The sequence below is a fragment of the Tinamus guttatus genome, unplaced genomic scaffold, assembly GCF_059628265.1.
Source record: "Tinamus guttatus ecotype Peru unplaced genomic scaffold, ASM5962826v1 Tinamus_guttatus_pri_ptg000178l, whole genome shotgun sequence".
Classification (NCBI taxonomy): Eukaryota; Metazoa; Chordata; class Aves; order Tinamiformes; family Tinamidae; genus Tinamus; species Tinamus guttatus.
In genome coordinates, this window is record NW_028288712.1 from 503,980 (window position 1) to 530,579 (window position 26,600).

The following is a 26,600-nucleotide window of genomic DNA, read 5'->3' on the forward strand; positions in this document are numbered from 1 at the left end:
ACAGGGAGTTCTTCAGTAGCACCTTCACTTTTCTAGAGATTGCTTCAAGAAATCTGCCATCCTGCCCTGTCCCTCAGGCTAGGCAGCTGTGACAGTCACAAGTGCTCCATGTGCCCACCTACAGCACCTGCACACATACACCCATGGTCCCTATGGCACTCGCATGGTCTTTGGGTATCTCCATTCTTGTGGTTATTGGCCAGATAGGCCCAGCAAAGGTGCTACTGGTGCTGTCAAGAGGCAGAGTGGGCAAAGGCACTTTTGGAGCTTCCTCACAACCTGCTGGTCTCTCCATGGTCTTCGGAGTCTTCAGTCAGTGTCCTTGGGGTGGCCTTTGCTCTGGCACAGTGATGCACAGAACATGCCTCCAGCAGCAGCATCCCTGCACATCTGGGCATGCACTCATGCAACAAGGGGAAATGTGTCCTAAGGATTCATGGTTTAATTCTGCATTTCAGATATCATAATTCATATTGCTTTATTGTACAATCATCCCAGCTTATTACAAGCTGAAAATGGAGAGGACAATGAGCAAAGATTTTTTTTTGCTTTACTTTTTTTTTTTTTAGCAGGATTCGGAGGAGGACCTGGAGCTGAGCACACAGCAAGGCAGCAAAGGTACCAGGTGTCACATTTCATTTGGAAGGAGACTCTTCCCATCTGCCCACATAAAGGTCATCAACCAGCTGTCCAAGCTGGTGAGGAGAGCCTTAAATTGGGAGTGAGTCAGGGGAGAAGAAGACTCCAGCAAGAGAGAGAAGGTGATGGCCTGAAATGATAAGGAAAGGTGCAGGTGAGAGAGCAGTGGGATGCAGGGAGCTAGGCTTAGGGATGGAAAGAGAGCCAGTCGGGAGTGTTGTTATGAGGATTAGTGGGCAGAGCAACAGCTATGGCCTTGTGAAGATCTCTGCTATAGATCTCAAAACAAGCGATAATGATGAGGTCCCCATGGTCTTCACCAAGACATTGTGATGGCGTCATTCTCCATGGTCTCCCCCAAGGAATCATGATGGGATCTCCACAGTATCCACAAAGGCATCGTGATAGGGTCTCGGTGGTCTCCACCAGGGTATCGGAATAACGTCCCCATGGAAACCACCAGGGCTTTGTGATGGCAGTGGCGTCATGTCCATAAGGCCGCTGTGAGGGGACGGGCCCCATGGTGACCATGCCCTTGCTGGGGACAGAGACCCCAGGCTCCCCACTCTGAGGAGAGCAGCTCCATCAGGAGGGAGCAGCTCCCCTTGGTGCCGCTGTCAGGTCCCCACGAGAGGATCCTGAATATGGACAAGGAGCAGCAGACGAACGCCTGTTCCCAGCCCACAGACGGGCTCTCGGCTTGCAGGAGAGCGGGAGCGAGGTGAGCAGTGGGGCTGAAGGGAGAGGCAGCGGGGATGGCACCAACACGGAGAGCACAAGGATGGTGTCGAAGGGGAGTCAGGATGAAACGAGAGTTAGGAGCTCTTCTGTGGAGGGCTCATTTCTTCCTGGCCATGGCCTTTGCTTGGGATAGATTTAGTTTGTGCAAAGTCAGCCACATGAAAAGAGTGCATTTCCTTGAAGCTGGTCCCTGACTTTCTGCACCAGTTGAGAGAGGACGATACCTCCGAGTGCGACGTGCTCTGTGCAGTGAGAGGTGGCAGGGACAGCTGTGGGCAGGGGGGCTTTTCTGAGCGCAGGGCTCTGAGTGGGACAAAGAAACCTTACAGGTATAGACCTGATAGTAACAGAAAAGTTTAGAAAATTTGATAAAAAACAGATCTAGACAGAAATTAAGAAAAAGAATTAAAGAAAAAAAAGATTTGTTATACTTCCCGCCATTATTCATTGTTGTGTTTTAGTACACTAGACTTCGGCATCATCATTTTTTCTTCAAAAGGAAAGTGATTTTCAGAAGTGGGTGGGCTGCAGTCCCAGAGTCCTGCACAGCTGGTGCCATTCCAGGTGTTGTGGTCCCCTGTCCCCAGCCTCCCTCTGCAGCTCTGAGGGGCTCTGCTCTCCTGCAGGTCCCTGCGAGAGCTCTCAGGCCCACGCAGGTCACTCAGAGACACTGGGAAATCTCCAAGTCCCACTGGGTGCTGGTACTCAGACACTTGAGCTCTGCCTGCAAAGTTGAATGGCTGTTTTCAATGTCTTCCAGTGATAAAAGAGTGGAAATCTTCAGGAAGTTTCTCAATCTGCTGTGAAGAACTATTTATTTGCCCTTGCCTTTTAGTGTCCACTGCTCTCTCCACTGGACTGTAGAGGAAATCTCTGTGATCACCCCCGTATTTTCTATGTCTTGAATACATTAATCATTCCGGCAGCCCCTCTGGGCAGCCCCTCTCCCAGCACAGCACTCACCCCCACTCCAGGCATGTTCTGCCCCTGGAGGTCTCCTGTGCTCCATGGTGGCTCCATAGCCCCTTCCAGGAGGATGGGCATCTGTCCCAGCTCTGTAATGAGTGGGACTGTCCTCAGCAGATCCCTCCTGAGCACTCACCCTCTCCAGGGGCCTGGGCACCAATAAGCGGCAGCTGAATCCAGTCCCCTTTCCCTAACACAGGAACATGGCTGCACAGCCCTCTGGTGCATCAGCCAAGCCTCCCACATTTGTATCATCACAAAATTTGCTGGGAGTGTACTCTGTTCCTTCTTCCAGGTTACTGATGGTGAAGATGAATAGGATTGGACCCAATACTACTCCCTGGGGGACACAGCTGGCTCCAGGCCCCCAATAGACTCTGTACAAATGTCTGGGCACAAGTAGGAAAACCTGAGAGAACCTGGGGTCTTTTCCTAGCAGCTACTAAAGAATTGCAGAGTTTCCTCATAGCTCCTGCACATGCAGATGTGCTAGAAATCCCAGGCATGTATCATGGCCTTGCAGGCCTACTTCAGTGCCACTGAATCAAGTGTCCGAAATGAATTACAGTCACAGTTTACATTGTCAACATCTCCATGTGTCTCAGCTTCCTAGTGAGTGTGGCTCTAACACTAGTGAGCATCTAGTGCTATTTCAGATGGCCAAGGAAGATGCCCACCGGGCCCTGACCAGGCATTCTAGAAAGATGTGAGTATCACATTTGCTCTATCAGAGCAATAGACACTAGCCCGTGCCTGGGACAACCCTGTCTCTTCAGATGTCACCTGGTGTCACCAGGCAATTGACTCCCACCCTGCATCTGATGTGGTTACAGCAGAAGCTTAGACGAGGACCTCCCATGCAGTCATCATTGGAGATCATCCTTCAGCTTGGGAAAGGGGAATCCCACAACCTTTATGTTCGTGGAGTTCTGGGCAGGGAGCTGAATCCCACTGCATGCCAGGGGCTTCTAAACCAGCATGACATGTCCATATTGACAGATTGGAATCCATACCTGAACCATGGTTAAATGAACTCCCTTCTTGTCCCTACCTAGGTGTCCTGTCTAGCTGAGAGATGTGTATGAGGGCTTTCAGAGCAGGATATTTCCAACTCTGGCAAATATGAGGGGGAAAATTTCTGATGAGAGCAATTGCCCTTCTAGCATCAGTCTTCCTTCAGTACTTAGAGAGGGAACATTAGGGAGTGTTGAAGTCTATTCCAGTGATAATTTCCCAGGAGTAATGAGCACAAGGGATAGAGAAATTGTTGAATTCAGCTGGGACTCTACTTCCGACCCCTTGCTCAGGAGCAGCATCTGGAGACAGATGCAGTTTGTGGCAGCACTGCCCAGAGACAGCCCAGTGCAGGAGCAGCTCCTGTGCCAAGAGCAGCAGGGCTGCGGGCACTGCCTGCTGCTGCGGACAGCAGAGGAGAGAAGGCAGCGAGAGGGGAACAGCAGTGTGGAGCGGGAGGACAGAGCAGCGCTGTTGTGGGAGCAACCTTCCCAGACCTCGACACGGTGAGTTTCTAGCTGCAGGGCAATGCTGCTGAGGTTCCTGGAGGGCTCTTCTGAACTCAATGCATGTAATCACGGATTGAGATTGTAAAGGTCTCTCTCCTGGAGAATGCAGGGTTTAGCAGGAGGAGGAGACGTTTCAGAGCAGGGATTCCCTGCCACACACTCACAGGGACAGGGCATCCTGCTCCCTTCTCGCAGGGAAGACACAGGGGTGTGAAGCTGCGCTCTGCACCCAGCTCTGCATGGGCTGTGATTCAGAGCAGCATCCCCCAGGCCCAGGGTGCTGTGTGCCCGGGACAGTGACTCTGCAGCCTGCGAGGGGCAGCACTGCCCAGGGTGCTCCCCACAGCGCTGCGGGGAAGCGCTGCGTGGGGAGACAGACACCCGTCAGGGCAGGTTCATTCTGCTGCTAAGAGGCTGCTGCAGAGTGAAGTCTGCTCACAGCTCCAGCTCATACACAGGGCATGTGCGAGGGGTCCTTTACAGGAGCAAGATCAGAAGGGCCACTTGAAAGGGAAGGAGCTTTCCTTCCTCTCTCTGCTCTTTCAGCCTCCTTAATATTGCAGGGGGAATGAAGGAACAAGTTTTCTGTTTTGGCAGGGAACTGGGAATCCTAGATCTTCATGCCTAGAGATTAATAGGTCTGTGAGAAGCCTCAGCAAGCTGCTTCATGCCCACCATAACCTACAGGTAGCATCCATATCGTCTTTGTGGACTCATAGGACCCCATGTGACAAGCTAGTTAGGATCTGCAACTGCACAGCTGCCCCTGGACATGGCCCAGATGTTTCTGTAGGGCAGAACTGAGCACACAGAGGGTGATACGATATGGGATCTGTGAGCAATGGCAGGGACAGGACACTGGGATAGAGGAAGAGCTGGTGGCAGGGACAGCTGCAGGCAGCAGAGATGGGCAGGGAAGGGGCAGGAGGTGCAGGGCAGCAGCCTCCTCCTCTGCAGCCAGACCTGCAGCAGAGGAGAGGGGCAGCTCTCCTGCCACAGGCCCATTGCCTGCTGCCCCACCAAAGGGCTAAGAGGGACTGCCCTGCGACGTCCCCCTCGGAGAGGTGACATACCCAAATGGTAAAGTGAAAGTTTTCCAGAAGGCCTCTCTGTCCTTCTCCTTGCCTCCCTTGGCAGCAGATTTATGGTGTTGCTCCTTGTTTCTCCCCCCGCCCATGCTTTTTCTGTTCTTGCCCTCAGCTTTCTGCAGCTGGATGTTTTCAGCTGCAGTTCAGACACTGATGCTACAAGTTGTGGAACAGAGGGGTCTGCATGGGAGTGAGATTTCCCAAGCCACCTTTTGTCCTGTGGAGCTCCTGGAAATGCAGCCTGTGAGCCTAGGCATTGCACTGGCTCTCCCTTAAGGAGAGCCCATCTTCAGTGCTAACGCTCCTTTGGCTGTTTCCCTGTGGTGTCCCGCCAGGCTGCCACCTGCCCTCCAGAAAGGCTCTGCCGTCTCATGGCCTATCTGTGATATCTGAGTGACGTGTGAGGAAGCTGCCGAGATGCTGAGGGTATGGAGGTGGTGGTGAGAGGCTGTCCATGAGCAGCTGAAATGAGCCCTGTGTGTCTTTGGCTAGAAGGGGAGTGTGGAAACCTCCCTTAGGTGTGTGGAGAAAGGGTGAGAAATTTGGAGATGGGCACTTGGAAACTGCACAGCTCTGCTCTCAGCAGAGCCTGGCCTCCTTTGAGGGCAGCATAATGAACACGATGATCCTGTAGCTCAAGGAGACATGAGTACAGGACAGACCAAGACTAATAGATAAACAAGATGTCCCCACTCTGCACATAGTGACTGTGGATGCATTTCTCTAAGGATTCAGGGCTGAAATTCCAAGGAATTGTCCTTTGCTGAACATTCAGCAAAGACATCTCAAAGAAACTACAAATATTGAACAATTCCATAAAACTATGTTCCTCAAACCTATTTGTGTAGTCTTGAGAGTAAAGATGATGAAAATCCTGTCTACATCTTGAGCGGATTTCACCTGACGTAGAAGGTGAATGTCCAAGCGTGCCTCAGTTCCTGCTATTACTCGGCATGACAGACTCCCTGGAGTTCTCGTGTTGATGTCCCTGCTCCTCACAACAAACGGTGCAAAATGGAGCTCAAGGAAAGCAACTGCACTAAGATATTCTTACTAAAGGGAGGTAATGGAGGACTGTCAGACAACTGAATGACTTCAGGGTTTTTTTCTTCAAAAGTTTATCTTAACTTCTCCATATCTTCTATTCTTTAGACAATCCCCCATGACTGGAGGGAGCTAATGTCCAACAGCAGCTCCCTCAGTGAGTTCCTGCTCCTGCTGTTCACAGACACGCGGGAGCTGCAGCTCTTGCACTTCTCGCTCTTCCTGACCATCTACCTGGCTGCCCTCCTGGCCAACGGCCTCATCATCACAGCCGTAGCCTGCGACTACCACCTCCACACCCCCATGTACTTCTTCTTCTTCAACCTCTCTGTCCTCGACCTGGGCTCCATCTCCACGACTGTCCCCAAATCCATGGCCAGTTCCCTACGGGGCACCAGGACCATTTCCCAATTGGGGTGTGCTGCACAGACCTTATTTTTTTCCTTTTTCATGTCAGCAGAGTGTTCCCTTCTCACAGTCATGGCCTATGACCGCTATGTTGCCATCTGCAGACCCCTGCACTATGGGACCCTCCTGGGCAGCAGAGCTTGTGTCAGAATGGCAGCAACTGCCTGGGCCAGTGGTTTCCTCAATGCTCTCTTGCACACTGGGAACACATTTTCCCTACCTCGCTGCCAAGGCAATGTAGTGGAGCAGTTCTTCTGTGAGATCCCCCAGATCCTCAAGCTCTCCTGCTCAGACTCCTACCTAAGGGAAGTTGGGTTTCTTGTTGTTAGTACCTCTTTAGTCTTTGGGTGTTTCGTTTTCATTGTGGTGTCCTACGTGCAGATCTTCAGAGCTGTGCTGAGGATCCCCTCTGAGCAGGGCCGGCACAAAGCCTTTTCCATGTGCCTCCCGCACCTGGCTGTGGTCTCCCTGTTTGTCAGCACTGGTCTGTTTGCCTACTTGAAGCCCTCCTCCATCTCCTCCCCAGCTCTGGATCTGGTGTTGGCTGTTCTGTACTCAGTCGTGCCTCCAGCTGTGAATCCTCTCATCTACAGCATGAGGAACAAGGATCTCAAGGATGCCCTGAGGAAACTCATCCAATTGTAATAATGTCAGCAATATCTGTACTGGAGGTTTTGGCATCAAGGATATGTGTTGTTTTTTAATTTATTTCTTACTTTTGTTGTGTTACATTCCTGTAAAGGAAAATAAATATTCTGTTTCATGCTATTTGTCCTCAAGAATCTCTCACATGAATCTTAGTCAGTTTCCCACCATGACAAGCAGACAAGCATGACAAGCATGTCCCGCCAAGACAAGTTGCTGGAGGGGCTGCAGGCCCAGGGCTCTGGGGACGTGCTGGGCAGCAGTGTGGGTACGGAGGGACTGCAGGCAGACAGGGAGGGGATCTGCTGGGCACAAGAGCTAGGGAGACAGGGAGTCATCGACCTCATTATGGGGCCTCCTGCCCCTTGTCAGGGAGCTTCTGCCTTGTCCTTGCACTTGCCCTGACTGATGCTGTGGACATGGCTGAGCTGGGTCCTGACCTGGTCTTGTCACCATTCTGCAGAGATGACTTGCCATCTCCAGCTCGACTCGGCCCTCCTAATAGTTGGAAAGTCTTGGCAAGGGAAGCTGGAACTGAGCAGGTCCCAGAGAGGGCTCTAGATACCAAAGCTGTCTGTATGTACAGGGCAGAAAATTTCCTGACAAACAATTTAAAGGCGTGAGGAGAGCTTCAGATTCAGGCAGCCTACCCAGGAAGGCTGCATGCAGAGTCTTACGTGCATGAAGAAGCAAGAGCAGCCACTTTGGTCTGAGCTTATAATGCCCTGGATGCAGGCAGGGCCAATAGTGCTGGGATCTATGGACAGAAGATGCCACTATCCAGTGCCCAAACAAGCAGAGCAGAGCAGATTTGTGGATGGTAACAGGGGTCAGGTGGAGTCCAACAATGGCCAGGTAACACTGGAGGGCTCCAACTAGTCCTGCTCTGTGTAGGAGGCTGGGCTGGAAAACTCCACGGTTCCCTACCCGCCGCCATCTTCTCTGCAGCTCCACGGTTTCTTATTCCTTATCCACAGATCCAGAAGCACTGGAAGCTCACTCTGCGATGGAAGCCCCAGAAGGTCCTGCTGCTCCTACCCTTGAGCAGGTATCCACCCAACACACAGGGTCCATCTGGCTACAGAGGCATCACCCGTCCAGTGCCCTGGCCAATACAAGCGATTGCAGGGTCTGTTGCACCCGAAACCACAAATGCTGTGCCAATGTCAAACCCTCCTGCTGCCAGATGACCTCAGGGCCTGAGGCAGCTCCAGCTCCTCCAGGGCTGCGCTGGAGCCATTCAGGATTGGGCTGAGGTGGGTCTGGCACCACCACAGTGGGTGGGAGAGGGCAGCCCCCTCTGCCACACTGGGGCTGGTGCTGGGTCTGGGCACAGCTTTTTCCTGGGAGCTCCCTGCGGAGCCGCTCCAGGGGATCCTCCACCTCTGCCCTGGCAGCAGCACCAGCGCTCAGGGTGCCGGGGTGGGAGTGCACAGAGGGCAGGAGGGGACAGGCTGCCCCGGGGGAGCATCGAGACCTGCTCTGTGCATGCAGGGATGGAGAGAGGAAATGCAGAGCTCGGCTGGAGCTGGAAAGAGCGAGGGAAGAGAAGAGCAACGCGGAGGCCTCCTGCCAGCACATCCACAGCACAAGGAAGGAGGGAGGGAAATGGGGGCTGCTGCTCAGCGGGGTCAGGTCTGGGGCAGCCGAGGAGCCGGTCCCTGCCCACCCCAGGCTGTGCCCCACACAGGGCTCTGCAGGCAGCTGGGCTGCAGGACCTGCTGGGCTCTGCTGCACAAGAGAGGTCGTGCAAGCCTGGCCTGTTCCTCTCCCTTGGGATATGGGGACCTGCAGGAGGATGGAGCTGGCCACGGACCGCCCCACAGCTGGATGAGAACTCAGGTGTGGGACAGTACAAATGGGATTCCCATTAACCTGTCTTTACAACACGCTCGTTGCCACCACACTCAGCATCACCAGCTGCCAGAAAGGAATACGATGAAAACAGCTCCAGACTCCTTTTTTTTATTTTTTTATACTTTGTTTTTATACCCTGTGTTGAGCTGAGCCTTGTCCACACTCCCCCTACCCAACACACGCTGGTCTGGCTCACACAGGGAGACATTCACTCTCTTTTGATTAACATGGTCAAAGGCATTTGTGCAACCACTGGATCTGCTCAGCTGCAAGATGGTCATCTGCTCCACTCAAGTGGTCTTGCAGCTTATCTAAAACAAGGGCCACCCTACAGTCCCACCCTTCAACTTTCCTTGCAAGAACTGTGGTCCATCACACCCTATCTTCACACCCAGAATCTCCTTCATTTGCAGAAATTTATTGGCCAGTTGTGAAGGAAATTTATATTATACTCTAGTTTTAGAGGAAACAACATGCAAGCCTGTGTACCCCGTGAGCAGGACATCTCACCTTACCTTCCACAGCCCCGCTCTTCCTATAAAATAGAAGTGCTGCAAAGAAAGCAGTCTAATCCAGCCAGAGGTACAAAGGTTGTGCAAAGGTTACACTAGAAGTACAAAATCAGCCCCAATGACCCATTTCAGATCGCACAGAACTAACTCACACTGTAACACAGCAAAGGGAATAGGTAGGATCAAGAATGGTGGATATATCTGATTCATCATGTAAACTAATGTCTATGTAAAAATTTACTCTTGCTTAAAAACCTTCTTCTTAGTAATCATATCTGGCAACTAAGAAATAGGATTCCTGCTGCTTAAAAACTGCTCTGGTGCCTAAAGAAGGAAATCTCTGACCTGTCCCATATTGTCCTACAATCTGACTTGCACAAAAAGAGCAACTCCCAGGAGAAACTCGTATTGAGGTTCATCAAAGCATCTCGTCCCATGGCCATGTTTTGTGCTGTTTCATCCCACATGACTTCCATTTTAGCTTTGAAAAATGCCCAGCCTGAAAGTACCCTGAAACCCTGGTTCCCCTCACAAAACGCCAAATTCCCAAACAACCCCAACATCCCGGCTTCCTGCACAGCTGTGCCCAGTGCAGAGGCCTGTTGGAGCAGGGGAGTAGAAGGGACTTCTCCAGTGCCCCACTGAAGACATTTCACATCCTTTGGTACCATCTGGAGACATTCTTGAAGGATTTATCAGCAAGTCCTGGGCAACAACAGGGGTGAGTGGAGGGCACTGCTTTCCAGGACTGTGCTCTGCCTGGCTGGGCCATCTCCATGGCAGTGACCTACACAGTCCCCTAGGACACAAAGTACATTCCTCCTTTGGACACCCTCCCTTAAGGTATTTATAAACACTGATAAGATCCCCTCTCCACCCAGGATGCCATTGGCCTTCTCAGCTACACAGGCACATTACTGGCTCAGGGTCAACTTCTTGCCCACAAGGATGCCCAGGTCCTTCTCCACAGAGCTTCTCTCCAGCAGGTCAACCTCCACCTGTCCAGGGGCATGGAGTTATTCCTTCCCACGTCCTGCTCTTGACTGTGTTGAACTTCATGACATTCCTCCACCTCCTTATTCAGTCTGTGACAGCTCATCGGTGATGCTGTGAGCCCAGCTCTTCATGCCGGAGTTCTTGGCCCATTCCCTCCTCTGTCGCCTGTGCATCTACCTAAGTCTCCCATTCCCACGTGTCCTGTTTAAAGTGACAATTTCTAACATCCCCTTTAGGGCACTATTTGGACACATTGTGACTCCTCCCGATATTCTGTTCGCTCAGAGACCCAGCGGCTGGTTTGCCCTTTAGGGAGGTTAAAGCTTGCTCTGTCTTTCTGCAGTCTGCCCCCTTAGCCAAGTCCTTACTATATGTATGGATTGTATGGACTTAGCATACATTCAAAGAGTGTCATTATTTTCTGTGAAACTATACTCTGCCTTATTTTTTTGTTTCTTTGTAACTGAAAGAAGATCCCCCTGTGCCTGTTGGCAGCCAGTTGTCTAAGTAAAGCAGGTGAGAATTGGGGCAAGTGAACTATAACACTGAGTACAGCCTTAGGTGGACTAAGGTTGGCTTTCAACATGAGTGATTTAAATTCCTGAGAGGTTGATGAGAGAAATGGCACGGCTGGGGAGATGGGAGAAAGACTGTGCATACAGTGCCTGATCTCTGGGACACTGCTTTTCCTACATGTGCTGAATACACCCTTTATATGTTTTGTCAACACACTTTGGCCAAGCACAGGCAGAGAAACCCTGGGAAGGGAGATCCTTTCCTCCATGTGTTGCCCACATTTTCCCTGGCATCAGTGTTTGGGTAGGGGTGTGCAATGCTGAGTGCAGGACAAACACACGACACCTCCCAGGGTCCCCAGAAGGATAAAGGGCGTAAAGAAGTCCTGATGATTCCTGATAGGCCTTGGTGACAGACACAACAGCCATAGTCAAGAGGATAAAGACCTCCATTCTGTTGGGGCCTTAGCAACGCCCTTGGTCATCTCTACCACAGGTCATCCTAGACCTGCTCCTGTGTCCCTGCAGACTATGGACACCCAATCTGCTTCCCCAGCAAGTTCTCACAAGAGATTCTTCTTCCCTTCCTTGATGGCTTTTCCATCCTCAGTGACTGTTTCTTGAAACACAAAGCCATGGGTGGTGACGGACTCACTCTGGGTGCCCTGTAGCACCACTGCTCTGCCCTTCAAGTGATATTTCTTCATCCTCTTGCCCAATTTGAGCTTCCCAGGCTGTATTTTGGTCCTGTTTCCTCTTTTCGTGCTGCTTCCCACTACCAGCGAAATCTCTTGGCAGCCCCACAATGTGGGGACGAATATAACCTTGTGTGGCACGACAGAGTGGAACCTGAGGAACTGAAGTGCCAGGGCCTGAACGACAGGCCCGAGTCGGGGTTGACTTAGAGATTAATATGGCACTGCATTTGCAGCGCACAACGCTCGCCTGTAGAACTGCTCATGCCAGCTTCCACAGAGGCTTATTAAACTGTAGCTTTTTTAAGCTCTCGTGCGGCTGTTTTTGACCTTGAAGGGAACCCTCCCACCCGAGGCCTGGGCTCTGACCAGATCCCCATCCCAAAGATACGGAAAGTATGCCACATCAGATGTCACCATTCACGAACAAAATGCAAGTTATCATGATTTGCTGATTTGGCTCTATAAAAGATGGACACTCTTGCCACGATTTTGGAGACCTCATGGGTGGATGCACCACGTAAGACCTCCCAGTTCCCGGGAAGGGTCTCCAAATCCTTGCCAAAACAGGGACTCACCAGCGACCGCAGATCTGGATGATGATGATATATGATGGCATATTTAGACAATTGGTGATGTATCTTTTAATCACTATTCTCTTTCTGGTATACTAATGGCTAGGTGCATTACCTTGCTTATTTTGTCTGATGCTAAAACCAGTGTGTAATAAGCTTATTTTGTTAAATGTATCATTCTGTACTGCCTTAATATTAATAGTGAAATAAGACCTTAATATTAATAGTGAAATAAGACCATTCTTTCCAGTGGTGGCTGGTTCTTTCCGTCGCCCCGTCTGCTCTCTGCCCCAGAGCTGTGCCGGTGCTCTTCTTTCTCATCATGCTCCTTTGCATGCCCCAAGCCCCTGGCCATTATGGCCCTGAGTAGCAAGGATGCAAATTATTGCCTGATGACTTTTAAAAGAAGGGAAAGATGCCTCTTCTCTTGCTGCTCTCCAAGAAAAAGCAGCCCAGCCTGAACCAGGCAATGCCCGTAACAAGACCAAGCAAGGTAGAGCTACGTCCTTCCTTGCGCTCAGCTTCTTCTATTCCCAGTTGTCACTTTGACCATGCAGGTGGCAGGTGAAGTTGTCTGAGGTGCGAAGCACAGGAATAACACCAGAGGAGAAACTGCCACTTGTGCACTTTGAGATGTGATCGTGACACATGCAATGGTGCAGTGTGACAAACAGAGAAGGGATAAAGGGAAGCAAGCTAACCATCAGGAGGCATGAAAGCAGTGCAGGATGCAATGTCATAAATGCAGCATTCCAATGTGAGCCCCTTTTTGCATGTATCAGGCGGTGCTCAGAGAGTCTCTGATGTGTGAAGGTCCCTTGCCAAGGGCCAGAGGCACAAGCAGTGTGACTGGAGCGACTCGATTTCTTCAAGCTCATGGAGCTCTGTCAGACATGGGCACTGAACAGTGCAAGAGAGTCCCCTCAGAGCCCATGGTTTTGTGGGTGTCCAGTTTGCTGAAGTGAGCCCTACTCAGATCCTCCTCCAGCAAGGGAAAGTCTTCCTTTCTCCATTTCTCCATGGTCTCCAGGGCCTAGGATTCCTGAGGGTCACTCTTAGCACTAAAGCCTGAGGCAAAGGTGGCCTTTTCTGTGTCCTCTCTCACCAGGGCTCTTGGCCCATTTAACAGCAGGCCTGTATTTTCCCTAGTCAGCCTTTTCTTCCTACTGTATTGTTGTATTGTATTTTAAATAATTATTTATGATTATTTTATCAGGAAGGTAAGAGTAAACATTGAGAATGAAATAACTGAAGAGCACAAGTTTCATGCCAAGTACATGGGAATGACAAGTGACTGCACACAGGACAGTTTTTGGCATTAACATTGTACCCATTGAGGAAGTTTCCTCAGTGCCTCCTTGAGCTCCTTGTTCCTCATGCTGTAGACAAGGGGGTTCAGTGCTAGAGGCACCACTGAGTACCGAATGGCCAGTACAGAGAGATCCAGAGCTGGGAAGAATATGGAGCGGGGAGACGTGGGGAATAAAGTGGCTAAGGGTGACCGGGGGTAGGAGTCAGACCCAACCAAATGTGTATCGCGACCTCTAATCCCTCCGGGGGACTGCAGATGACTGCACAGTCCAGGGCACCTGGACTGCAGAGCATTTCCAAGGGTGCTCGTTGTGTCCATTGTGCCTATACATCCTGCCCCTGGTATTTGATAGATGGTGACCCAGAGGGCTCTCCGTTCTCCCTTCTTCCTAACAGTTGAGTCCTCACTGCCTCTCCTGAAACTGCAGAGTCCTCTTTTGCCTGCAAATCCCCAGTGCTTTACCTCTAAGAAACTCCATCTTTGAGGACCTCTCCCTTTATGAGGCTCTACTCACAGTCCATCCCAGGCATATGCTGTCCCAGGAGGATCTCTGTGCTCTCCTGACACCACCAGCTTCCCCTCCATGAGAACAGCTGTCTGACACTGTGCCTTAATATGTAGGAGAGATGTGCAGGTGTAAATCCATGACCACTGAGCGTCTCTACTATCCTTGGACTCTGATAGGTGAATTCTCAAACCAGCCCTTGGTCTTTAAAAGCTCATTACATGATTCTGAGCTCTGTGTTGCTGAAGCCATGGAGAATCCTGTGCAGCAGGCCCTTCAGGGGTGCAAGTCCTTGGGCCTATTCTTGACACTAGCTTTGGAGGAAAAGCCCAGCTTTCATGCACCGTACTGATAGAAATTACTTTATTACAGAGATACTGTTAGGGAGCCAGTCCTTGACCAGCATTCAACACAGTTTAGGGCATCAGGTGAGACCGAGTAGACACCGTAAAAAGGGGAATGAATAGAAGTATTTGTGTAGGAACATGATAACAATTATTATCACTAGTAAAACTCATAATAAAAATAACATGAAGAAACAATTCTCAATAGAGTTACGGGATACAGAAAGAGTCATTTGTGGAGAGATGTGGAAAAATTACCACTGCTTAAAAAGGTCCATGAAATCACTTTCCTAATGGCTTCCTTGAGCTCCTTATTTCTCATGCTGTAGATGAGGGGGTTCACTGCTGGAGGCACCACCGAGTACAGAACAGCCAGTGCCAGATCCAGAGCTGGGGAGGAAATGGAGGGGGGCTTCAGGTAGGCAAATGCACCTGTGCTGACAAACAGGGAGACCACGGCCAAGTGCGGGAGGCACATGGAAAAGGCTTTGTGGCGGCCCTGCTCAGAAGGGATCCTCAGCACAGCTCTGAAGATCTGCACGTAGGACACCACAATGAAAACGAAACACCCAAAGACTAAAGAGGTACTAACAACAAGAAGCCCAACTTCCCTGAGGTAGGAGTCTGAGCAGGAGAGCTTGAGGATCTGGGGGATCTCACAGAAGAACTGCTCCACCACATTGCCTTGGCAGAGGGGTAGGGAAAATGTGTTCCCCGTGTGCAAGAAAGCATAGAGAAAGCCACAGGCCCAGGCAGCTGCTGCCATTTTGACACAAGCCCTGATCCCCAGCAGGGTCCCATAGTGCAGGGGTCTGCAGATGGCAACGTAGCGGTCATAGGCCATGATGGTGAGGACATAATAGTCTGCTGATACGAAAAAAAGGAAGAAAAAGGCCTGCCCAGCACATTCCGAATATGAAATGACCCTCATGTTCCACAGAGAATTGTGCATGGATTTGGGGACAGTGGCGGAGATGCAGCCAAGGTCGAGGAGGGAGAGATTGAGGAGGAAGAAGTACATGGGAGTGTGGAGGTGGTGGTCGCAGGCTACGGCTGTGATGATGAGGCCATTGGCCAGGAGGGCAGCCAGGTAGATGGCCAGGAAGAGCGAGAAGTGCAAGAGCTGCAACTCCCGCCTGTCTGCGAATGCCAGGAGGAGGAACTCGTTGAGGGAGCTGCTGTTGGACATCTGTTTTATTGGGCTCAGGAAAACTGTGTAGGGAAGAAAAGGCAATAATAGTTTAGAAGATTTTTCTCTGAAATAAACTTTCCATTTTTCATTGAAATGCTTCTCTACCCCTGTCCCAACTCTCAGTAATTTCTTCTTCTCACTATCACCTTCAGTCAGCTCCTCAGTCTCTGCTCCACCTGAATGTTCTGGGAGGAGCTGGAGCCTGAGTTACTCTGCGTCCATGTGTATAAAGGACTGGTTCTTGATATCTGTTCTTTTTGGAATTGATGTCACAGGACATCCACCTTTAATCTAAAGCGTCTTTTCATACTCCCACACACACTTCCAAGGAGTTTGGGGTGCAGCAGGGGGTTTTAGAATTTTGCTTTAGAATTACTTATGTTGGAAATTTTTAGATTCTGTCACCATATCTGGTCAGATTTTTCACATGTCTTTCTTGACATGCAAATACAGACAGCTGACTTTACTGCTGCAAGCATGAACATAAAGCAGACAGGAGAGAGAGCTCTCTGCTGCTTAGGGAACAGTGTGGAGTGTTGTTGAGTCCGTCTGCCTTGTTCCTCCTAACAAACCTGTACTCTGTTGAGATCATAGAAGACTGTTTCAAAGCACTAATTTAACTTTGCTCTCCCTCTAAGGTTAAGGTGGATACATGATGGAGAGAACAGCACACTGCTCCTGACATGGCAGAGACTCTGTGCACTGAATCCTCTTCTGGAGGGCAGCTCACAAACCCAGCAGGATAACAGAGACAGTCACGTGTCCTGACAGTCACAGGGTCTCCTAAAGGGAGAGTCAACCCCTTTGCAGCCCTTCCAATGACGCTGCCCAGCACCCTGGGCACATTGTCCCTCTTCAGACACCTCCATGGCAGGACCTCAGGGTGAGTTTCTGAATTTGTAGCTGAAGCCCCAACTGACTGCCAGGACAAGAGCAGAAAGGAGAGGCAGGGAAATTAGGAGAAACACTGTGACTGCTGCCAAGGGAGGACAGAGAGACAGAGCAGCACCGTCCCCAGGTTACACCTCCCAGAGAGTGTGGACTTCCAGGGCAGTGGTTCTCAGACCCTGTGCCTTGCAATAGGAAATGGGCATATGGCAGGAGAGAGGCAGCTCTGCTGTTTTTGGAAATCTGACTGCAGAGGAGGTCAGAAATGCCCTGGAGCCCTTTCCCTTGAGACCAGAGTGAGACTAAGCACAACGAGAATGAGGAGAGCTGCAAAGGGGATATTGTTGCTGCCCACAGGTGAAAAGGCAGTTGGAGGAATATTCTGGGGTCCTCGCAGACCTATTGATCCCTCAGAGCAGCACTGCAGAACTCTCCTTCAGGCATCTAAAGCTAAAATGTCCCATTCATTTGCTGCCTTGTCAAGGATACAAAACAAAATCCTAGCCTCTGGATATTGCTATCCCTTTCATAGAAGCTTTCCAAGAGTGTCCTCTTGAAAAGCCCCTTCCAGATATGTTGTGTGGGTGAGGCTGAGCTGTGAGCAGCCCTGACCCCACACAGCAGCCTCTCAGCAGGAGAATGAACCTGCCCAGGGTGGGGGATCTCTCCACCCACCCAGAGCTTCTCCCTGCAGCGCCCTGGCAGGTTGAGTGCTGATCCTCACAGAATCACTGCACCGGGCACACAGCACCCTGGGGCGCATGGACACTGCTCTGAAGAACAGTGCTCTGAAGAACCTGTGTGCCCGCATTGCCTTCACTGTCTTGCACCAGCTCCAGAAAAAGTAGCCATGATGCCCTGACCTTGTGATGCTGGGACAGGGAATTTCTGTTCTGAAGCATCGCCTCGTATGCAAAGTAGAAGCAGGGAGAACAATCCTCAAAAATAAAAGTCATCAGCTGGGAGGGATGCTGCAGACCCCTCCAGAAATCTCCGCAGCATTACCCTGCAGCCGGTGACTTACCATGTCAAAGTTTGCTCCCACCATGAGCTCTCCTCTGTCCTCCCACTCCACGCTGCCTTTCACCTCTCTGTCCTCTCCTGTCCGCAGCAGCAGGCAGAGCCCTGCTGCTCTTGGCACAGGAGCTGCTCCTGCACACGGCTGTCTCTGGGCAGTGCTGCCAGGCTGCCACGAGCTGCAGCCCAGCTGAATTCATGAATTGCTCTGTCCCTTGGGATTCCTCCTTCTGGGATATGCTCCATCAAGTAGAGTAACCTGTTTTCCTTCGCTAAAGAGTACAGGGATACAGATTCCAACATTGCAATTTATTTCAGATAATGATTATCTACCAAAGTCAGAAATGTCCCACGGGAAGTCCTGATTCACATCTCTTAACTAGGCAGGACACCCAGACAGAGATAAGAAGGGAGCTTGTTGATACATGGTGCATATATGATTCAGATGACTTATTCAGGTGACTTATTGGGGCTCCACATGTCTGTTCAGAAGTGCCAGGTTTGGAGAAGGATTCAGCTAACTCATGAACTCCACAAATACATGGCAGGTGGGATTCCCCTTACCAGGCTAGGCATGCACATGGTCTGCTTGCAAGCTCCTGGCCTAAAGGTCCTAATGGAATCACTGGAGATAGAGCTTCAGTGGGAGGCCAGGTCAGGAATTTCCTTGGTCATCTCTAATGACCCTGGATGCCTTCTATCCTGCTAGAGCAGCACTCACAATAAAGCTGAGGGACAGGCAGATCCCTACAGCTCATAAAGCTGATATATTCCAGTGGAGACCATTTATAGAATCACAGAAGGGTTGAGGTTGGAAGGACCTTCGCAGATGATCTAGTTCAATCCCCTTGATAAAGCAGTGTCACCTGCAGCACATTGCACAGGATCCCGTCCAGGCAGGTCTGGAATATCTGCAGAGAAGGTGACTCCACAACCTTTCTGGGCAACCCATGCCAGTGCTCTGTCACATTCACAGTCAAGATGCTTTTCCCCAAATTCAGGCAGAACTTCCTGTGCTTCAATTTGTGCCTGTTGCGTCTTGTGCCATCACTAGTCACCACTGAAAAGAGTCTGGGCCATCCTCTTCTGCTCTTGGCATCCTCCCTTCAGGTATTTGCACACCCTGATAAGATTCCCTCTCAGCCTTCTCTTCCCCAGGCTAAAATAGGCCCCGTTCTCTCACCTTCTCCTCATAGGAGAGATGCTCAAGCTCCCTGATCAACTTTGTAGACCTGTGCTGGGCTCTCTCCAGTAGCTTCACTACAGCTTCTTGTAGTGGGGAGCCCAGCACTGGACACAGGACTCAAGGGGTGGCCTCCCCAGGACCTAGTAGAGAGGCAGGATGACCTCCCTTGTCCTCCTGGCAACAGTCTTCCTACTACACCCCAGAAGACCACTGGCCTTCTTGGCAGCAAGGGGACATTGATGGCTCATAAGCAAGCTCCAAGGGGGCTTGAGTGAGAGCAGACACCTTTCTCTGGTTGCAAGGGACGTTTGGAGATCATCTAGTCAGATGCTGGTCAAGTCAATGTTTGTAAGCTCCTGGGAGGCCAGCAGCAGGCACATGGCACTGCTCCTGCTTGGGAGGGGGGTCACCTTGTCTGTGCTCCTGACTGGACAGCACCAGGCATTAGCAGGTCCATCCATGTCTGTGAGGGTGACCGTGAGCTCTGCTCTTTGCTGAGTCCCGGGCAGGCCAGCAAGAGGCGCCTGGCTGGGCAGTTCCTTGGGAGGTCCCTGCTGGCAGAGCAGCTGCGAGGCCAGCGCTGGCCCATGGCTGGGGACGGGCTCTGAGGCCGCTCCTGTCCCAGCAGCAGCGCCGCCGGCAGCGGGGTCTGGTGCAGACACGCGGGGAGGTCCCTTGTGTGAGCGGAGCTGCCGGGGCAGCAGCAGGCGCTGCCTGTGAGGCCAGGGGTGTCTCAGCAGCGGGCAGGGACACGGAGGCCATTGCGGGGACGCTGCCGGGAGGCCCCTGCTCTCTGCAGGGCTGGCTCTGTGCTGACGCGTGGGCGTTGGCTGGTGACGTCACTGCTGCCACAGCCCCTGATAGGCCAGGCCGCGTATCTGGTTGTGACGTCAGCAGCCCCTTCCTGGCCGGGGCGGCTCTGCCGAGGAACCTGGTGTCCCTGCAACCCGTGGCGGCAGCAGCCCACGCTGGGCTGTGCGCGAGCGAGGTCCCCCTGCCCGAGGAGCTGCTGGGCCAGCAGGAGGCTCACGGCGGGTGCTGGCGCTGAGGTCGCTGCTGCCAGAGCAGTGAGGGGCCAGCAGCAGCGGCGGGGACGAGAGGGTTTGCTGAGGGTGCCCCGTGGAGGGGCTGACACCTGTGGAGCTCTGCAGCCCTGGAGAAAGGCAGCTTTTAATCAAGAGGAGGGAGAGGGAGCATTTAGCATCATGAATTTGTGCTGCTGTGAGCATGATCTTCTCCGTTGAACGTGGACCAGGAGGAGAGACTTGCAGTGAGCTACCAGTGGACCATGGAGTCCAGCAAGATCTTTATGCTGCTAAATTAACCCAGTGCCTGAGTGAGCATGGTGTAACAAGAGCAGTGGCATTATTAATTTATGATTGCCAGGCTCTTTGTGCTGCAGTAATTCCCCTCCCTGTCTGATGGGTGAGTGTAGCGTTCATGTAGACTTGGCTGAATTGCACTCTGAAGATGTGGTAAGGGAAATGATGGGCACTGTCTCCAGCAGCAAGTTCACAGAATCACAGAGTGGTTAACATTGGAAGGGACCTCTAGAGATCATCTAGTCTAACGCCCCTGCTCAAGCAGGGACACCTAGAGCATGTGGCACAGGGTGGCATCCAGGTGAATTATGAAGATCTCCAGAGAAGGAGACTCCACAACCTCTCTGGGCAGCCTGTACCAGGGCTCTGTCACCCTCACAGTAAAGTTCTTCCTCACATGGAGATGGAACTTCCTGTGTTTCATGTTGCACCCATTACCCCTTGTCCTGTCACTGGCCACCACCAAGAAGAGTTTGGCCCCATTCGTCTCCCTACATTCACCCCTAAGATACTTACTTCTGCTTGTTGATCAGATCTCCTCTCAGTCTTCTCTTCTCCAGACTAAACAGGCCCAGCTCGCTTAGTCTTTCCTCATACGATAGATGCTCCAGTCCCTTAAGCATCTTGGTCGCTTTATGCGGCATCCTCTCTAGAAGCTCAGTGTCCCTCCTGTACTGCAGAGCCCAAAACTGCACACAGTACTCCAGGTGAGGCCTCACCAGAGCTGAGGAGAGGGGACAACATCTGCTGGCAACACTCCTCCTGATGCAGGCCAGGATGCCATTGACCTTCTTGGCCATGAGGGCACACTGCTGACTCATGGTTAACTACTTGTCAATCAGGATTCCCAAATCCCTCTCTGTGGAGCTGCCTTCCAGCAGGTCAACCTCTAATCTATACTGGTGCCTGGGATTATTCCTCCCCAGGTGCAGGACCCTGCACTTGTCCTTGTAATGCGATGCTGGGCAATATTTCTAAATGCCTCTGCCTCTGCCTTTGCCTCTGCCTTTTTTCTGCTCTACATTGCCCTATTAGTCTGGAGCTAAGTAACGAGATCCCAGTCTACCCAAGGGGTATCTGCTGGTTTGAGTGCCCTGAGGTATCTGATAGTTTTAGTGAGTATCAGAATGGCCCATCCTTATGCTTGGCAGGTCTGTCCTTGAAGACCTGCTGGCTTTCCTGAGCTCTGATGTCCTTGAGAGCTGCCTCCCCTGGGATCCCCCACCAGTCCCCTAAACCGGCCAGGAAGTTGGCTCTTCTGAAGCCCAGTCTCTATTCTGCTACTGTCCTTCTGCACTCCCCTCAGCATTAGGCACTCCAGATTCTCATGGTCACAGTAGGCAAGGCAGACACTGACTATCCCGTCCCTGATCAGTTTGTCCTTGTTTGAAATGTCCAGATACCAGAAAGCATCATCCTTATCAGGCCATCTGGCAGCTGTGCAAAAAAGTTCTCCTTAATGTCCTCCAGAAGCCTCCCAGACTGCTTGCACCCTGCAGTTTGCCTTTCCAGGTCATGATAGGGGGATTAAAGTCCGCCCAACAAGAACCAGGGCCAGTGATCCACAGACTTTTTTTATACTGCCGAGAAATAGGAGAGCTCCCTCCTGAGATGCTCACCCACAAGCTCTCACTTCAAACCTTGCCTCTTCCAAGGAAGAGCTCCACACATCCAATCTGCTCCTTCACACAAAAAGCATTCTCCCTCATCTTCCCTTGATCATCATACCAATGATATTTCAGGCCTGTGACAGCTTGCACATCTTCATGTGCTCCTGCCTCTACTTCAGGCAGCCTACACTTGCATATATTTGGGCTATAGAGCTTCAGCTGTGGCACAGAGAACAGAATGGTCACAGAGAAACCTGTTACCAAGAGGCAAAAACACTGCGTGTGCAATGGCCCAGTTCAGAGCAGAGCCATGCCGTCATATATAGCAGGAACAATGCAATGGTGGAAGCAGCTTCCTACTAAGAAAATGAATCTAGCAGTGTTCGAGGCCAGGAAGACACAGAGCTGGCCCATTGAGAAACAGCAGGAAAGAGGGTTCTGCCTGGGGTGATTCTGTGGCTATACTGGACCTATGACAGACTTCTTGCACAAATCTCCAGGAAGAACAAGGTGCCCCTGACGATGTCCATGGACCTTGCCAGACTGTGATCCAGCAACACTGAGGTCTTAATTAGCCCAGTCCATGTTCATATAATATGATGGAATAAGCAGAAGTTGGGGGGAGGAGAGCAAAAAGGGCTGGAGATTGCAAAGAATCTCAAGACACCTTGGTGTGATGGATGTGCCTCTCATTTATGCAGCACACATGGATGTAGATGGGATGGACTTTCCCTACAGACAGTGCTGGATTTCATTTGTTTGTGTTCAGGATGGAACCCTAGGATTCTCTGGAGCACTTGCCCAGCAAGCGCTCCAAAGGGGATAGTTTCCCTGTAGGTCCAATCTGCACGAGACATATAGTTGAGCTGGACAACCCAGGCAACTGACAAGGCTCTTCCAGCACTTTTCAACACCATCAAATCAAGTGCCTGCACTGAATTACACGAGCTGCTGGTTAATACTGGAATCTTCCTACGCCTCAGCTGGAGTGAGTGGGGCTCTAGTTGTGTTTGGCACTAGGAGTCATTTCATATAGCCAAGACAATTCCTCACCTGATCCTCATCTCATCCTCTAGGATGATGCAGGTCCCCCAGTTCCTGCATCAGAGCAAGCAGACACTGACACCACACCTGTCTGTGGCACATATTCCTCAGACCACATCTGTCTCTTCGACTGTAACCAGATATCTGTGTGTAAGCAACTGACCCTTCCATCTCCAATGATTGTCAATGATTATCAATGATTATCCATCTCCACTGATTATCCCAATGATTATAGTGGGATCTTAGACAGAGCACACATGCACACTTCAGTGTGCTCACCTGTGTTATGCTCACTTAGTTTTTGGCAAGGGGAATCCCACCGTTGGCGTCTGTGGAATTTACGGGAATAATGTGAATATCACTTCAGACCCAGGTCTGAGGGTCTGCATTCTGTAATGCCCACATTGATTAATCCTAATTAAAACCTGAACCACATCTCAGTGATTTAGTTTTGTCCCATCTAGGCATCCCTGTCTGGTTGAGATATGAAAATCATTTTTCCAGAGTGGGACATTCACAACTTTCATAGCTCCTCATCCTCTGATGAAATAAATTGCAATGTTGGAACCTCTCTCCACTCACAAGAAAAGGAAAACAGATGATTATTTTAGTTTGCTTGAGGGAACATTCCCCAGGAGGAGGGGACACAAGGGACAGAGAAATTAGTGAGTTCAGCTGGGCCTCTGCTCCTGAGCAGGGCCAGGCTCCTGGGACGGAGGCAGCTCGTGGCAGCCTGTCAGCACTGCCCAGAGACAGCCGAGTGCAGGAGCAGCTGCTGTGCCAAGAGCAGCAGGGCTGCGGGCACTGCCTGCTGCTGCGGACAGCAGAGGAGAGAAGGCAGCGAGAGGGGAACGGCAGTGTGGAGCGGGAGCAGAGCTCATTGTGGGAACAACCTTCCCAGCCCTTGAAACAGTGAGTCTCTGTCTGCAGGGCAATGCTGCTGAGGTTCCTGGAGGGGGTGTCTGCATCCCACCCAAACCATGGCTCATAGGATTTTTAATGGTCTCTCTCCTGCAGTAAGCAGGACATAACAGGAGGAGGAGATGCTTCAGAGCAGGGATTCCCTGACACATGGTCAGAGGATCAGGGTATGCTTCTCTTGGGTATGCCACTTGAACACAGGGCTGTAGGGCTGTGAAGGCAGGGAGTGCACCAAGGTCTGCCTGGGGCTGTGATTCAGAGCAGTGTCCCTGTACCTCATGGTGCTGTTTGCCCAGGGCAGTGACTCTGCCACCCGTGAGGGTCAGCACACAGCCTCTCCAGGGAGCTCCCTGTGGTGCTGTGGGGAGAAGCTTTGGGTGGGAAGAGAGATCCCTGGCAGGGCAGGTTCTTTCTGCCTTTGAGAGGTGCTGCAGGGGTCAGGTTCTGCTCACAGCTCCAGCACATGCACAGGACATGTCTGAGGGGTCCTTTCAAGAGGAAAATCAAGAGGAGAGCTGCTTGAAGGAGAAGGAGCTTTCCTTCAGGCCTCTGCACTTTCACTTTCCTCATTTTGACAGGGAGAATGAAGGAACAAGTTTTCTGTTTTGGCAATGAACTCAGAGTCGTAAACCTTCACTCTGAGAGATTAATAAGTCTGTGAGAAACATCAGTGAGCTGCCTCATCCCCACTTTAGTCTAAAGGCAGCATCAGCATCTTCTTTGCAGCATCCTAGGACTTTATGTGACCTCATTCCAACCTGCAACCACAGAGCTGCCCCTGGACATTGCCCAGAGGTTTCTGTAGGGCAGAACTGAGCACCCAGAGGGTGACATGGGATCTTTGAGCAGTGACGGGGCAAGACACTGCGACAGAGAAAGAGCTGCTAGCAGGGAGAGCTCCAGGCAGCAGAGATGTGCAGGGAAGGAGAAGGAACTGCAGGGCATGAGACTCTGGCTGAACTCTGCAGCCAGAGCTGTGGCAGAGGAGAGGGGCATCTCTTTGGTGCCTCCCCACCAAAGGGCTGAGAGGGGCAGTGCTGCAATGTCCCCCTCTGCAAGGTGCCATACCCTGCAGGTAACGATAAGGTTTTCCAGAATGCCTCTCTGTCCCTCTCCTTGCCTCCCTTGGCATCAGGGTCATGGTGTTGCTCCTTAATCCTTCTCCTGTCCATGCTGCTCCTGTTCTTGCTCTCTGCTTCCTGTCGTTGGGAGGATTCAGCTGCAGTTCAGTGACCAAAGCTATGAGTAGTGGAAAAGAGGAATTTCCAAGGGAATGAGGTCTCCACAGCCCCATTCTGTCCTGTGGAGCTCTAGGAAATGCAGTACAGGGAAATGAGTTGACTCTCCCTTAAGGAAAGTCCATCTTAAATCCTCACAATCATCTGGCTGTTATCCTGTGGTGTCCTGCAGGCTGCCACCTGCTCTCCAGAAAGCCTCTGCTGTCTCATGGCATATCTGGTATCTCAGCGACCCATGGGGAACCTATGGAAATACTGATAGTATGGAAGTGATGGTGGCAGGCTGTAAATGGGCAGCACAAAAGGGTCATATGTGTTGTTTTCTTCAAGGGGAGTGTGGAGACCTCCCTCAGGTGCCTGTAGAAAGGGTGAGAAGGTCAGAGATGGGCACTTTGAAACCAGACTCTGCTCTCAGCAGGGGCTGCTCTCTTTTTAGAGTAACATCATTTTCTAGTTAGAAGAGGCATGAGCCTCAGAGATGTGGGAATGAGACAAATAGATAGGTAAAAAACTTAATTAATTTGTTGATTTTCCTTTTAAGAGTGTCCTCCTAACTTCTCTCTGTCTGTTTTTTCCTTGGTGAGTCCCTCATATGTATAGGGAGGAAATGTCCAACAGCAGCTCCCTCAAAGAATTCCTGTTCCTGCCATTCTCAGACAGGCGGGAGCTGCAACTCTTGCACTTCTCACTCTTCCTGGCCATCTACCTGGCTGCCCTTCTGGCCAACGGCCTCATCATCACAGCCGTAGCCTGCGACCACCGCCTCCACACCCCCATGTACTTCTTCCTCCTCAACCTCTCCCTCCTCGACCTTGGTTCCATCTCCACCACTCTCCCCAAATCCATGCACAATTCCCTGATGGACACCACAGCCATTTCATACTTTGGATGTGTTGGACAGGTCTTAAGTATTACTGTTTTCATGTCAGCAGAGTTTTCTCTCCTCACAGTCATGGCCTATGACCGCTACGTTGCCATGTGCAGACCCCTGCACTACGCAACCCTGCTGGGCAGCAGAGCTTGTGTCAGAATGGCAGCAGCTGCCTGGGCCAGTGGCTTTCTCAATGGTCTCATGCAAACTGGGAACACATTTTCCCTACTCCTCTGCCAAGGAAATGTGGTGGAACAGTTCTTCTGTGAGATCCCCCAGATCCTTAAGCTCTCCTGCTCAGATTCCTACCTCAGGGAAACTGGACTTCTTGTGGTTAGTGCCTGTTTAGTCTTTGGCTGTTTCATTTTCATTGTGGTGTCCTATGTGCAGATCTTCAAAGCTGTGCTGAGGATCCCGTCAGAGCAGGGCCGGCACAAAGCCTTTTCCATGTGCCTCCCGCACGTGGTCGTGGTCTCCCTGTTTCTCGGCACATGTGCATTTGCCTACCTGAAGCCCCCCTCCATCTCATCCCCATCTCTGGATCTGGTGTTGGCTGTTCTGTACTCGGTAGTGCCTCCAGCAGTGAACCCCCTCATCTACAGCATGAGAAACAAGGAGCTCAAGGATGCCATTTGGAAAGTGATTTCATGGACCTTTTTAAGCAGCGGTTATTTTTCCACATCTCTCCACAAATGACTCTTTCTGTATCCCGTAACTGAGTGAGTATTGTTTCTTCATGTTATTGTTATTATGACTTTTATTAGTGATAATAATTGTTATCATGCTGCTACACAACTACTTGTATTCGTGCCCCTTTTTACAGTGTCTGCTCTGTCTCACCTGTTACCCTCAATTGTGTCGAATGCTGGACAAGGACTGGCTCCCTAGCAGTATCTCTGTAATAAAGTAATTTCTATCAGTACAGTGCATGAAAGCTGGGCTTTTC

At 51.2% G+C, this 26,600-nt stretch overlaps 2 protein-coding genes across 2 annotated transcripts; both read left to right on the forward strand.

Moving 5' to 3' along the window:
• Positions 1-6,136: 6,136 nt before the first annotated feature.
• Positions 6,137-7,054, forward strand: LOC148594947 (olfactory receptor 14A16-like). Its single transcript, XM_088523301.1, has one exon. The coding sequence runs from the start codon at positions 6,137-6,139 to the stop codon at positions 7,052-7,054; it is 918 nt and encodes a 305-aa protein (XP_088379427.1).
• A 195-nt stretch (positions 7,055-7,249) lies between these two features.
• Positions 7,250-26,350, forward strand: LOC148594948 (olfactory receptor 14C36-like). Its single transcript, XM_088523297.1, has 2 exons — positions 7,250-7,322; positions 25,368-26,350. Exons 1-2 carry the CDS (start codon positions 7,250-7,252, stop codon positions 26,348-26,350), a joined length of 1,056 nt encoding a protein of 351 aa, XP_088379423.1.
• The last annotated feature ends 250 nt before the right edge of the window (positions 26,351-26,600 follow it).

Coding starts and splice junctions, on each gene's coding strand:
- LOC148594947 (XM_088523301.1), top strand. CDS start 6,137: ATGTCCAACAGCAGCTCCCTCAGTGAGTTCCTGCTCCTGCTGTTCACA.
- LOC148594948 (XM_088523297.1), top strand. CDS start 7,250: ATGTCCCGCCAAGACAAGTTGCTGGAGGGGCTGCAGGCCCAGGGCTCT. Junction 7,323..25,367: donor CGTGCTGGGCAGCAGTGTGG/GTACGGAGGGAC, acceptor TTCCTTGGTGAG/TCCCTCATATGTATAGGGAG.